The sequence below is a fragment of the Silurus meridionalis genome, chromosome 2, assembly GCF_014805685.1.
Source record: "Silurus meridionalis isolate SWU-2019-XX chromosome 2, ASM1480568v1, whole genome shotgun sequence".
In the NCBI taxonomy this organism is placed as follows: Eukaryota; Metazoa; Chordata; class Actinopteri; order Siluriformes; family Siluridae; genus Silurus; species Silurus meridionalis.
Genome location: NC_060885.1, coordinates 28,855,483 through 28,870,694, shown reverse-complemented (window position 1 = coordinate 28,870,694; position 15,212 = coordinate 28,855,483). Strand labels below are relative to the sequence as shown.

General features: G+C 40.0%; 1 protein-coding gene across 3 annotated transcripts; it reads right to left on the bottom strand.

Moving 5' to 3' along the window:
* On the bottom strand, positions 1-13,473 carry fndc5a (fibronectin type III domain containing 5a). 3 transcript variants are annotated; one of them, XM_046866442.1, is made up of 6 exons: positions 12,755-13,473; positions 7,496-7,611; positions 5,242-5,434; positions 3,974-4,063; positions 3,571-3,757; positions 1-2,254 (listed from the first exon to the last, which is right to left on the bottom strand). In XM_046866442.1, exons 1-5 carry the CDS (start codon positions 12,822-12,824, stop codon positions 3,618-3,620), a joined length of 609 nt encoding a protein of 202 aa, XP_046722398.1. In that variant the 5' UTR covers positions 12,825-13,473; the 3' UTR covers positions 1-2,254; positions 3,571-3,617. The 3 variants fall into 3 exon arrangements, with proteins under 3 accessions (XP_046722398.1, XP_046722389.1, XP_046722406.1); XM_046866433.1 differs by having other exon boundaries at positions 3,579-3,757; XM_046866450.1 differs by having other exon boundaries at positions 1-317; positions 3,579-3,757.
* Between the last annotated feature and the right edge of the window lie 1,739 nt (positions 13,474-15,212).

Below are 15,212 nucleotides of genomic sequence, written 5' to 3'. Positions count from 1 at the left end.
TTTTGATTGGTTTAATTAAGTATTCACATTTTTTTTAGATTTTTTTTAAATTGGTGGGTTTTTGTTAATTGTGAGCCAAAAACATTAAAATAAATAAACACTTGATCAGTCTGTGTGTGATGAATTTATATAATATGAGTTTCACTTTTTGTATTGAATTACTAAAATAAATCAACTTTTTCATTATTTAGATGCACCTTAAAAATCTTTATTGAAAACATTACAGTTTCATTTGAGATTTATGTCATTGTTCTTCGGCCTTTGAGATGCACCTGGCCTCCAGCATCCTTCACGTCTCAGAAAGTAAATCAGCTTCACTGTCGATGTAGTGTGATACAAAATTGAGATATTGAGAAGATAGCAAAAGGAAACACTGCAAATTGTTCAACAAGCAATACAAAGAATGTGTAAGGATTATATATAAAATGCAAAAAAAAATTATCAGTGCACGATTTTTACACGCTATTATCATTAATTCTCTCATTTTTACAAAAGAAATGTATAATCGATCATAAAAAGTGATCGAACTGATAGTCACAGCTCATTAATACACCCACACACACATCCTTATGATGTTCTCATTATCGAGTATTATTGCTCATGTGAAATGTTCTCAGCCCTTATTAAAAGTAGAGGTCTGTCAGTTTCCCCCCGGAGGAAGACGAGGAAGAGATGATAATGATGATGGTGATTGTGATGATGATGATGGTTCTGGCATGCGTGAGATACTTCTGTGGACAGCCTTGCGAGGCGTGTCCTTGAAGAGTGTTTCATTAGTATCTTGCCTCCGTAATTACCTCGTCTCCTTTTTTTTTTCACATGCAACACTCAAAGCATTTATCCTTCAACTGCCAGGTTACCAGTCTTTCCTAGGCATTGCAATCGGGAAACACGGCCATGATATTAATCACCCGTACACATGCACGATTCTTTATACGTTATATACGTAGAAAAAAAACATTACATTTTACTCTCTGCGTTTTTTTAAGCAACGGATTCTTCAGGGAAATAGATGAATATGAAGGCATCGCTCCATATCCGAGTACATAACTGACGAACGAAACACCACCCCAGAGTTCATTATTCTTTAACAACAGCACATCCTGGAGTGTTTCATTCCTTTTATACCATTTCGATGTATATGCTTATAACAGGGTCTTTTTGCTTTTATAGTTACGTTTAATGATGCGGAACTTCCGTCACAAACCTCACGTTGTCGCTTATGTCCCAGTCGCCAGCGTTTCAGATTCATTGTTACTAAAACCAAAAACCCTGCAAAAACGTGTGTTTTAAAAATGTCAGAAAGAAACAATGACCCTGGAGACTCCTTTTGTAAATGTTAAATAGGCGTCTCCTTGCAGAAAACCTTATATCATGAATGTACTGTGAGCTTTTAGTTTTTTTAAGAATCAGTGGTTGCTATAGAAACGACGGCTTAATATAAACCTGCTGTTACAGCTGCTGTTGTAGAAAATGAACTGGAACAGTGTTATGGTGTAAATCACGGTAAGGTTATCAAAAGTTCAATCAGGCTCTCAGAGCACGCTGAGATGTGAAAGGTCCTGTGAGATCTTGTGAGGTCCTGCGATGGCCTATGAGGTCCTACGAGGTCCTGTGAGGTTTTATAAGGTCTTACAAGTTCCTCCAAGGTCCAGCGAGGTCTGACAAGGCCCTGTGAGTTCCTATGAGGTCCTACAAGTGTCCAGCGAGCTCCTACGAGGTCTTGTAAGGTTTTATGAGGTCCTGCAAGGTCCTGTGAGGTATTATGAGGACCTGTGCGGTCTTGCGAGGCCTTTTGAGGTCCTATAAGATCCTGTAAGGTCCTGCGAGGGTTATCTTACTCCAGTGTGTCCTTGTCCGTGTCGGTGCGATGATGTACAGAGCAGCTGGTTGTTTCCTGATAAGACGAAGAGGAAAAAAACATCACTGCTTTCCGTTCCATCCCTCTGTTTTTTTTATCGCCTTACTGCAGTCCAGCATCGGCTCTGGTCTCTTCATTAAATCCTGTCAAGGCCGTACGTGCTGTACGTCCTAATGCTTGTCCGTTATCTCCTCTGCTGCTCCTTTTAGACGGGAGCCAGCTGCCCTGATTCCTGACTCATCCAAGCCTCAGCTGGAGCACCGTGCGTTTTCATTACGCTCCAATCTCTCATACTTCTTCTTCTTCTTTTTTTTTTTTTTTTAAGAAATGTGTCCTGTCACACCTGAATAACAGTCACAGATGGTTGTGGTTGTTATTGTTCTTGTTGAGGAACTGCTTTGGAAAATGCACAAACAGAGAGAGAGAGAGAGAGAGAGAGAGAGAGAGAGAGAGAGAGAGTGAGAAATAGAAAGATGCAAACTAGTTAAGCAAATGACAAGGACAATGATATACACCACCTTGAAGTTCATTTTAATGGGAGTGATTAGCCTTGGCGCAGCAATGCTAATAACTCAGTTTTAGATCCCTTGTTTCATCTAATAAAATGAGAAAGCATTTATACAGTATGTCCATGAAGTTAAGAAACACATTTGGTAGCATCATCTTAATTGATCGCATCATTGTGTAATTAAAACCAGTAGCCACTGAGTTCTGGTTCTTCACACCTAGCTATACTATATGGACACACGTTTGTGAACACCTGACCATATGATGTGTATGTGCTTCTTTTTAAATATATATTTTCTAATTTAGTCCTTATTTGCTTTTATAATACCCTCCATTCTACCCTCCATTCTAGATTTTAAAGTGTGCTTTTTTAAGATTTGTGTGAGATTTCACTTAGCCACAAGAGTGTTAGTAAACTCAGGTGATATATGAAGAGGTATCAAAAAGTTTCAAAACTAGTTTTGTAACACAGAATCAGATGGCACAGTCACAGGGAGCACCAACCTCCAGTAGTCAGTGTGCAAAAAGACATTGCCCTGTGTAAATCGGTAGCTGTGCAACCTGTTTCCGAAGATCCATCTCAAAGGTCACTGTTTTGACACCATTGCAAAGATCCAGGGCGAATCGCAGAAGGAGCTTGACACGCTTTAAGTTAAAAAGACTTCCAGGACATGCTCCAGAAGTGGCAGGAACACTGGGTGAGCTGTATTGTTGTATTGCTGTGCAAGCTGTGATTGTGTCTAAACGTAATTTTCTTAAAGTAAATTGAGCTAGTTTCAAAACTTTTTGATACAACCCCGAAGGTGATGTGAGGAGGCCAGGGGTGCAGTCAGAGTTCACACTCATCCAATAGATTTGAGGTCAGACTTCTATAGTAGAAGATCTTTCACTCCAACCCATGTAAAGCGGATCTTCATAGAGTTGGATTTACCCAAAGGGAATTGTTATGCTGGAACAGGTTTTGGGCTCCTAGTTCAAGTGAAAGGAATATATTAAGCTACGGCATCCAAAGACATCTTATACTGGTGTATGCCTTTAACTTTGTGGTAACATTTTGGGAAAAAACTACATACGGCTGGAAAAGTCAGGTGTCCTAATATTTTCTGTCTAACAGTGCAGGTATTTAGCTAGTATTTGTTTAATATGTATTTGTGCGTCAGATTTAGCATACGGCGATACGGCAAAATGGATTCGCAATTCACCTGCTCACCTGCTGAGTTCTGGGTGGAGTTGGAGGAGGGAGTAGGGGTTACACTTTGCTTCGTAACAGCCCCCCTGTCTGGTGCTCAGGGGTACTGCACTCGGACGAGTTCTTGGCTTTGTCTTTGTTGTTGTTCGGCTCGTTGTCTTTGATTATGTCGTACTGACGGCAGAACAGTGCGATTACACCTGACAGAGGAAAAAATATAAAAAAAAACATCAAATGGTCTTCAGTGCTAGCTGTTTACAATTAAAGCTAGGCTAGGTGGAAGGGTACAGCTTGGCTTTAAGTTGAAAAGGCAACATAAAACATCCTCCTGGTAATAGGAGTTAAAAAGATTTTCACTAACAATTAACCCCTATAAGGATATTAAGAAAAATCCTTTATGCTACAGTTCTCCTTACCTGCCCACATGACCAGCACAACCACAATGATGATGAGCTCCCCCGCCCGGAGCTGACTGGCTTGGCCCACTTCCTCCATAGTGACTTCGTCTAAGGAGATACATGGCAGCTGTCAGCTTGACAGAACGTCACCCTCCCAAGTTTAGCATGACGGCTATGTGAAAGTGACAGGCCATAACTCTTTTAGCTAAATAGGAACTTGTGCCGTCTGCTTCTGTCCAAAAATGAGGTCTGAAATGGCTTTTGGCAGAAGCTGACAGGCTTTTCAGGAGTCGCAGAAAGCATATAAAACATAAGCTTTGAGTTTCTTTGGATGAATAATGGATCTGGCTTGCTAACTTCTACTTAGCTGACAGAAAAAGCTAGCTAGAAGTGCATGATCTGTGTTTGCTAGCAAGTGTTCCAATTTCAGCACATGTTCTATATCTGCGTTCCAATATGATTAAAAAAGTATAGATCTATTTGAGTAGAAATTCGTTTTTTTTTTTTTACTTGACAGTTACACTATATGGAGAAAAACGTGTGTGGCCTGACCATAAGATAAGAAGAGGGTTAGCAAGCATTGCACTAGCTGACTGTTGTGCTGTGTAATTAAAACCAGTAGCAAATGAGTTCTGTTTTATAACACCTAGCTACACTAAATAGACACAAGTCACAAGACTGATATGTGGTTCTTTTTGAACATCCCATTAAAGATTTCGTTTCCATTTGCAGTTATAATAACCTCCATTCTTCTGGTGAAATGTCCCACTAGATTTTGGAGTGTGTTGGTGGAGATTTGTCTGAGATTTCTTTATTCACAAGGGTGTTAAAGTCAGGTGCTGATGGTGAGGAGGCTTTGGGTGCAGTCAGCATTCACATTCATCCCAAAGGTGCTCAATGGGGTTGAGGTCAGAGCTCTATAACAGGAGGTCTTCCACTCCAACCCATGTAAAGCATATGTTCATTGAGGTTTGGGACTGTGTGCCTCCAAATTTGTGGTAACAGAAAGGTCCAGTGTCCCAATACTTTGTTACGTAGAGTAAATGTATTTTTACACAGAGATCTTTTTCTCTGTACCAATACGTTTGTCTGCTTTGTGTACTTTTGCAATACACAGAGTTTCACAGAAAGCAAAACTTGAATACTGAAAATAAAATAACTACGCTTTTAGAGGCCCATTTTTTGTCCAGCACATGTCCCAAATTCTCATCACATACTCTGCATTTCAAACCTGTAACACGCTTCCTGGCTGTGTGCTATAAGAATGCGCTATGAGTCTTTTTTACTTTTAGACGCCTGTCTTTCGGCCTCCTTCGGCGTCCGGAAGTGGAGGGTTTCGCTCGGTGGACTCGTCCCATGCGAGCTGATGGACTGCACATGCACGATGTAGTCCGTCTCGGCCTCCAAATCCCACAAGGCACAGCTGCGCGTGGTCGTGTTCACTTCCTGTATGAAGCGTAACATGTGCACGTCCTTTTTCTGCCAGCAGGGAAAAACAAAAATCAGTGTCTCACAGGGATCCCAGACTTCCAACTAAATGTAGATTTAATGCAAGTTTCTAAACACAAATAACACTTTCTTGTGTGTCCAAGTTGCTGATTCAGATTTTTTCAATAAGAGCAGCAAAGGTGGTGGGCGTCAGAAACATTTTTTTTTAACATTTTACATTTTAATACTTGCAAACACAATTAATTACTTGGAAAAGCCAGTACTTTTCTCGAAATCCTCAGTTCATCTTTCAAAAGTACGTATTTGTGTCAATGAACATCTCAGTGCCATGAGATGCTTTTGTCAGTGTTCACAATCAAGATGTTTAGTCATGTTTGTGAGTATGATGGTGCACGGTTTCAGTAATTCCTGAAGTAAACTATGATTTAGATTACAATGATTGAAAATAGCTGAATTTCTTCTGTTTGGCATTATGAATTTCAACAGCACAAATGTACACATTACCAGTGTTGTGCTAGTTACTAAGAAATAGTAACTAGTTACAGTTACTTCATTCAAAAAGTTACTCAATTACTTTGTTGATTGCTTACACCAAAAAGTAATGCGTTACTGTTAAAAGTAACTTTTTAGTTACTTTTTTAAAGAACGTTCTTTAATGTTCCCATTAATGCCCTTTTAACGTTATGGTCTACAAACACAAAACTGACTTAAACACAAAGTCATTTTTAAACACTATTTTATTTAAGTCAGACCTGCACAAACTGAATATATCACAAGGATTTCTGAAATAAATAACAAAACAAGCTGAATAATATATTCAGAATCAAAAACTAAAGTGGCTTCTGCACCATAAAAGCTGTTGTGTTGAGCTCTTAAAAATGTTCCTTTTACAGCTGAATTATGAAAACTATCAACAATGTAAAACATAACACCAGGTTAGCTTCTAGCTTCGTCGAGGCATGGAGTTTCTGGAGGAGCTTCAACAGATTGGAGTTACTGTTTATCGCAGTAGATACGACCTTCGAACCAGAAAGACACAGCTTACATTTGACCAAAAAGTTTTTGTCCTTATGCTCAACTAAAGTGAAATAATGAGCATATTTCCATTTTGAGAAACTCGTCTTGCTCTCGCCTCGACTCGCCATTACTGCCGCACAGACCTGAATAAACGGAGACATGCCCACAGTGTGTCTTCTTCGTGTTTACAGTGGTTCATCCACCAATCCTACAATGCGTCGCTGCTGTAAACAGGTTAGACTATAGTCTACACTTCGGCCAAAATTAATTCATTTAAAAAAGTAACGGACAAACGCACCATACGCTAACGGTAACGGAGTTACTTTATTTAAAAAGTAACGCGTTACAGTATTAGTTACTGTCAAAAGTAACTGCGTTACAGTAACGCGTTACTGCCCAACACTGCACATAACCATATGTGGGATTGATAATCACATTTAAAATTCATCTGCACAATTCGTCAATTTAAGACACATTTACAAATAAAGTTTAATAGAAATTTAAGCTTGAAAGATTATGATAACTGGTTTAACTGGTGTTAAGACTATTCAGGTGAGACCCCAGTATAATATATATTGATCAACATGACATAAACGATTGATAATGTAGGAAACAGCATCCAAATGCACACAATCAGTTACATAAATGTATTCGCAATTTGTTCAAAGTTTTCATGATGTGCCAAATTTACTAAATGATGTTGTGGTTGAACAAGTAGTTTTGAGAATTTTATTTCTTAACTGAGAAACGCTCCAAAGCAAATGAGAAAAAGCGTAACATGCATAATATACTGTGGTTACATAAAGGTTTTGGGTTTAACAGGACGTTTTTTGGTACCATGATTTTTTTTCTCTTATTAAAACATCCATGTTATTTTGTAATAAACACTTCTCTGAGTTTTGGCAAATGGCTGTGAAACTGAATTACTACATTGGAGTTGTACACACTGAGCCCCACTCTAATAATAAAGAAGTGTTATAGCTTTTTCAATAGGAGATTTAATAGCCTAATGACTGGATTCTTTCTTTCTTGCTTTCTTTCTTTCTTTCCTTCTTGCTCTCGCTCTCTTGGTACCTGCTGTGTTATGGCAAATCCAATAACTGGCTCTGCTCCTGGGATGTCCCATGTCACTGTAGCTGAATTGGCCTTTAGATCGCGGATAGACACATTCACCGGAGGAGCTAAACTGTCTGTGAGAGAGAGAGAGAGAGAGAGAGAGAGAGAGAGAGAGAGAGAGATTGAACGAGAAGCATAAAGATGAACATGAATATTTGTGCTTTATGTGCATGTGTGTGTGCGTGCGTGCGCGTGCGCGTGCGTGTGCGTGTGTGTGTGTGTTCCGTTTCATATGTTCTGTCAGTGTACTGGTAAAGTAAAGCAAGAAAGAACCTGATTATGCATAAGAGCTTTACAACTAGGTCAAGAGCCTTGACTGTGGCTCTGTGTGTGTGTGTGTGTGTGTGTGTGTGTGTGTCTTTGATATTTTTTGCCTCATGATCTTTATCTTCTGGAACACTGTCATGTTTAAAGTTTCTTTTTAAAACTACTGACAGCTTCAGACAAAGTCATCCATCCCTCTAGCAGCTGTGTTGTTGTTTTATTTATAGACTAAGAAACAGACGGACGGACAGGTGGGCAGGCAGGGCCGACAGACGGACGGACGGACAGACAGACAGACAGACAGACAGACAGACAGATGGACAGACAGACAGATAGATAGATAGATGGTGGTTGATGTGTATAGATGGATGGATGGATGGATGGATGGATGGATGGATGGATGGATGGGCAAGTAAGTAGAAAGCAACACAGAAAGACACAATAAATAGAAAGTGGCTATGTAGATGGATGGATAGATTGGTGGATGGATGGACAGGACAGATAAATAAAAAAAAGTACAGCTGAGCGCAACTGTTTCTGTGACTTGTGCATGTAAATCTGTCTGACAAAAAGATGAGTGTTTTCCTGCAGTAACAATCAAAAACATACAACCAGAAAACACACAAATATTTTAGAAGTCAACATTTTCCTCCCAGCCGTCTGAATGTGATTTCTGGCAGAGGAATATCAACGAAGTACTGGTTGAGCTTTAGCACTGTGAGGATTCAAAATCTGCTGAGAGCATGTGGAAGGTATTAGAGGCAATAGAGGCAGTTATAAAAGGGAAGTGTGGGCAGCCATGCTGTCGGGGGAACATTTGTGAAAGTAAATATTGCTGTAAATATTCCACAGTGTGTGTATTTTTTCTAGTTTAATTGGAAATGAAAATCTTACTGGAAAGAAAGGCAGCAGAGATCACAGCACATCTGCCTGAAATCAGCATGACTTTAATAATATATGAACAGCACAAATGTGCTGAGTGTGATGTCATTACAGACATTAATGAGACACACTGGGATAAATAAACTAGGGCATGTCAAAGGGGGCGCAGACTTTCGATAAAATGACTGCTGACTCGGCTGGAATGTTCAGGTGGTGGTGGAGGAGGAAATGGATCCCCTTTGCGTGTTAGCTGAATATAACTGCTGAAGTTTAATTATATTGAATATTAGGGAAGGAGTCTCCAGTATCAGTGTTTTCAGGGTCTTCAGGGTTTGAGTTCCTCTGTAATGTGAAAAGGTGTATTTTATACCCCAATGAAGAGTCTTTACTACATGATAAACACAAGCCAATTTAAGAAGAAAAGAAGAAAGGGAAGAAGAGAAAGAGGTGAAAAGAGGGAGGTGGAGGAAGAAGAGAAGGAGATGGAAGTAAAGAAATGAGGAGAAGTGGAAGAAGGAAGAGAAAAGGAGAAGGTAGAGAAAGATGAGGAGGAGATGGAGGTAAAAGGAGGAGAAGGAAGAGGAGAAATGAGGAGGAAGAATAAAGGAATGAGGAAGAGAAAGTTAAGGAGGAATAAGTCAAGAAAGAATTAGAAGATTAGAAGTAAGAAGAAAAGGAGGAGACGGAGGAGGAGGAGGAGGAAGAAGAAAAAGGGGAAGAAGAAGAATTCGAGAAGGAGTATGTGAAGTAGGATAAAGAACTGGACAAAAGAAGAAAAGGGGAGACAAAGGAGTAGGAGGAGAAAGAAGAAGGGGAGAAGAAGGAGAAATAAGAAAGAAAGAAAGAAAGAAAGAAAGAAAGAAAGAAAGAAAGAAAGAAGAAAGAAAGAAAGAAAGAAAGAGGTGGTGGTGGAGGAAAATAAGAAGAAGGAAAAGGAGGAAAAAGAAGTAGGAGAAGGAGAAACCATTGGTGGAGGAGAGGAAGTGGGATGGGAAGATGATTAGATGAAGAAGGAGAAGATGTGGTGGAGGAGAAGCGGAAGAGGAGAAAGAAGAAGTTGGTGGAGAAGAAGGGTTGGTGTACGAATGTTGAGAAGTTGCAGGAGGTGGAAGTAGTAAAGGATACAAAGATGGGAGAAGAGTATGAGAAAAGATAAATGAAGAGGAGGAAGAGGATGTAGTGGTGGAGGATTGGAAAAGGAAGGAGGAGGGGGAGGAGGAAGAGGAAGATGAGGATTGACATCTTCTCCACATAAGCAGTGAATTTACAGCTGATCTTTGTAACGGTTTACGATCTCGTGCATGTTTCTCTCACCGACTCTTGACTTTATATTGGGCTGTAAATCTGCGGGACTGATGGACAATAATATCATAATAGTCCTTTTCTATTGTAATGTTTTGGGCAAAATCTCACACACAAGCACTCCATCAGCAAGAAAGAGTAATAAGATGATGAGATGTGTAGCACCGTGCAGGTTATGTTCCTTTGCCGTATTTTTTATTTGTATTTTCTTTATTTTTATTTTTACTTTATCCAATAGCACTTACAAAAGTAGACAGACCGACAGACCGACAGACCGATAGATAGATAGATAGATAGATAGATAGATAGATAGATAGATAGATAGATAGATAGATAGATAGATAGATAGATAGACAGACGGACGGACGGACGGACGGACGGACGGACGGATGATGGGCAGGTACAGCAACACAGAAATACATTAAATAATTACATATGTGGATGGATGGATGGATGGATGGATGGATGGATGGATGGGTGGATGGATGATGGGCAGGTACAGCAACACAGAAATACAGTAAATAATTAAATATGTGGATGGATGAATGGATGGATGGAGGATGGATGGATGGATGGATAGATGATGGGCAGGTACAGCAACACAGAGATACAGTAAATAAGTCAACAGATGGATGATGAATGGATAAATGGATGGATAAATAGATGTATGGATGGATGGATGCTCAGAGGATGTGGATGATCTCAGTATAACATTTCGGGGAATGAGAAATCAGATAAAGTTTTGATGTATAGGACCGTGTTATGTTTATTAAGGTTTTTTTATGTTTGTTTTTGAAAATTAAATAACTCTTTTTTGCTTAAAATGTTAAATTTTTAAATATGCCTTATTTATGGTTTCTTGCAATTTTATTTCTGTGACTTTGAATTTTTAGTTTTATCAGTGGCTTCATCCGACGTTCTGGCTTCAAAAGCAGCAAAAGCGTGAAACAGGAGTCTCACACACGTGCTCTTACAGTTTTTCTCAGTTACTTTGGGGTGTTTCTCCACATCATTTAGTCACTTGTTCTCATCATAAGAATATTTCTTGTTGCTTTGATCAAATTGAAAATGGTTTAGTACTTTCATTTAATGAATTGTGTACAAGTGTCTGCTGTTTCCTACATTATCAGTTGTTTATGTTCATGTTGATCAAAATATATTATACTGGTTTCACCTGAATAGTTTTAACCCCCAAAACACAGCATCAGTTCATTGCACAAGTCATTGAATGCAAAATGTTTAAACCAGTTGTCATCATCTGTCATCTGAAATTTCGATTTGTAAATGTGAGTTCAATTGATGAATTGTGCAGATGAATCTTGAATGTCACTAATGAATGCGAGTGAACGGCATCAGATCGACCAATAATCAACTAGTTCTCTAAAACAGGTTAAAGGTGAATCTTGTGAACTTTCAATTGGAAAATGAATACAGACAGAGCTAACCAGAGAATTATAAATTCTGAAAATGGATAAACAACTAAAATACAAACAAACACTTTGTAAAAGTAAAAGTGTGAATCCTGTCTGGTCTCTTGCAATCAATATAAATCAAATATGCAATCAAATAAATAAATCTGTGCTGCTGAAATGCTGAAATTCATTGATGCTGTACAGAAGGAAATCAAATTTTGTGCATTTTCAGTCACTGTGATCCAAACCATAGTTTATATCAAGAAATCCTGTTGTTTTGTGAACAATAACAAGGGACTTTTTTTTCTGATGGGAATGACATGTTCATGGACACAAATACTTCTGAGAGATGATATAAATGTAATTTTAAGAACATTACAGGCTTTTGCAAGAAATGCAATGTGCTCGTACAAATTGTTTTGAGAATGCACTTACTGGTTTGCAAATATTAAGGATGATTTGAGAAATGCTGAAAGCAAATGAGAAAAATTGTAATATGGCGTAAAACTGTGCGAAGAAAAAACGCTCCGTGAAATTCTCCATTTGTCCAAAAGTATTAAGACACCTGTCTTCTCCAGCCATATGTGATTTTTCTCCAAACTATTACCTCCAAGTTGGAGGCACACAATTGTACAGGACTTCTTTGGATGTCAGTATCATGACATTTTCCCTTCACTTCAACTTGTAGACCCAAAGCAGCTCCAGCATGACAGTGTTCCTGTTTTCAAAACCATCTCCATGAAGATTATGGTTTAAATGGGTTGGACTGGAAGATCTCCTTCTATAAAGCGCCAAACCTATTGAACTAATTGAATGTGAACGCTGACTGCACCTCAGGCCTCCTCATCTCACCTTCATCACTTCCTGACTTTACCAACACCTAACTTTAAGTAAAAATCTCCATCTAGTGGAACATCTTCCTAGAAGAGTGGAGGTTATTGTAACAGCACATGGGGACTAGATGTGGAAAGAGGAGCACATACCAATGTTATGCTAAGGTGTCCACAAACTTTTGACCAATTTGTGTATTGCAACGAATAAATCCTTATGCAGTTGCTTTTTGATTATACTGTTGTATATATACTAATGTTCTGTGTGTGTGTGTGTGTGTGTGTGTGTGTGTGTGTGTGTATGTGCGTGAGTGCGTGCGTGCGCAACAAGTACATACTGTAAGATGAACAAGCAATCGCAAATCTGATGCAGAATGCACGAGAGCCTAAAGCATGATCGCGTGCAGTGCATGCAAAACAACAACCACACACACACGCGCACGGATATGCCCCGTTGACTCTCACGCACGCGCTCACAAGCCTGTTGCCTTTTGTCTAGTAACGGACAGACGCGCTCGCGCACTTACCGGCCAAAACCCGCGAGACGCTGAAGCAGCTCAGCACGCGCAGCACCGCGAGCGCTAAACACGGCGCCATCCTTCGCACCGCGCAGGGGCAGGTCGGCTCCTCTTACCCCCTCATAACGGTAGGGGGGTTAATGGGTGGTTCAGTCCGGTTCTCATGCGTCCGTCTGCCTCCGTGCCGTGTCGCATTAAAGGCGCGAGCAGCCCCTCTCGTTAACTGGAGACGCGATCGCGGGGTTGGGATCAGCACCTCGGACAGCGCAAAAGGCTTCTTTGTAGACCGGGAGCGGTACAGGGGACGGAAAAAGGAAAAACAGTGTCTGCTGAGGGAATGGTGACGGAGAGAGCGGAGGAATTACAGACAGCGCGCGTGAGACGTCTGGACTGTGCCTGCGTCAGAGTCCGAGTGGAAGTGAGAGAGGAATTCAAAAACCTCATCTCTCTCTCTCTCTCTCTCTCTCTCTCTCTCTCTCTCATGTACTCACACACACAGACCCACACACAGAGACTCTGTGGGTGTCTGTCTCTCCTCCTGTCTCTTTCTCTCTACTTCAGAGTCAATCTCTTTCATTGTCTCTTTCGTACTCAGTCTATCTCTCTTCCTCTCTCGATCTTGTACTCAGTGTCTGTCTATCCCTGTCTGTCTTTTACTCAGTCTTTCTCTCTTCCCATCTCAATCTCAGAGTCTCTCTCTGTCCTTGTCTCTCTTTTAATTAGTGCCTGTCTCTCTTTTAATCAGTGTCTGTCTTTCTCTGTCTTTCTCTTTTAATTTGAGTATTTCTCCCTCCTGTCTCTCTTTAACTCAGTGTCTGTCTCTCTACCTTTCTCTCTCTCTCATTTGGAGTCTATATCTCTCTCCGTATTTCTCTCACTTAGTGCCATCTCTCTCATTGTCTTCCTCTTAATCAGTTCCTCTCTCTCTCTCTCTCTCTCTCTCTCTCTCTCTCTCTCTCTCTCTCTCTCTCTCTATATATATATATATATATATATATATATATATATATATATATATCACTCATTTTCAGTTTCTCTCCTGCCTCCATCTAATTCTGTGTCCATCTATCTCCCAGCCTCTCTTTCACCCAGAATATGTTTCTCTCTTTGTCTCCCTCTCACTGTGTGTCTGTTAGTCTGTTTCTCTCCCATCTGTCTCTCTGGTTGTCTGTTTGTTAGTTTTTCATGTTTGTTTGTTTGTTCGTTTTATTGTTCTGAAAGAGACATGTTCATAAGAACAGCAATTGTCTACTTTCTGTTCTCTTCATTAACCAAAAGGAACATGGAACATCAAGACTATAAGGCACAGGGTTTGTGAATCTAAATCAAAAGCCTTTAGGATTTTGTCTTCTTTTTTAACATTTTTTTTCTATTGAGCTCACAGTCTCACCAGAGGGACTTCACTGTTCTTCAACTATAAGACAACTGGCCAGGACATGATTTTTCTGTCTCTCTCTCTCAATCTGAGTCTTTCTCTTCCCCCTGTATCTTTCTTACTAAGTGCCTGTCTCTCTTCCACTTGGAGTCTCTCTCTCTCTCTCTCTCTCTCTCTCTCCCAGAGACCACTCGGTGCAGCTGGATATGGTTCCATTTCAACAGGCTAAAGATCCCTGAAGTTCCCTACAGTATCTCTGACCTTTTCTTTTCCCTCCATGTCAGACAGGACCCTGCAGTGTAGCGCTTTCTCTCTTTTCTTTTTTTCCCTCTATTCAGTATGCTGAGCAGGGTGGAGGAGTGTGAGCGACACTGCAGAGCCATCAGAGTCAGTGAGGTGTAATGATGCCCTCCAGATCTCCGCAGTCACCCCGTCGCGCCACCCCACAACGAGTCTCTCCACTCTCCTTCTCTGAGTTAAACCCTCATTTAAACAATGTTGAACTTACTGCTCAAAAATAAGTGCGCCCTCCCTATAATTTTTTTGTCATTTCATGCTGTACATAGAAAAGATGCAGTGTCCAATACGTACCGTGTTCTGGAGTGTTTTTGTTTTCCCTTTCACCCACCTAGATGGTCAAATTCTCAGAGAAAAGCTGTGTTAGGAAAATAATCAACAACAGTGTTGTGTAATGAAGCTGAATCCGAGGTGATTCTGGGAATACTTAGGCATGTTATTGATTTATTAGACAGCTCTGAGAGCAAATGATGTGATATATACACACACACACACACACACACACACACACACATCATTATAAAGTAGCGTTACCAGTTTTCTGTAATAAAGGGGAGGTCGTAAATCACTGTCTGCTCGAGCTTGGATTTCATTTGTAGAGTGTATTCTCAGTCGCTTGTAAGTCGATTTGAATCAAAGATGAATAAATGCAGGAATGCAAATGACAATACTCCAAAAAAAGAAAAAATAGACACTAAAAGGTCAAAAGTGTGATAATGAGCCATACAGACCTGTACTGTATAGGAATAGACTAATCACAAGGTAATTCATGACAATCATGAGTGATTAATCAAT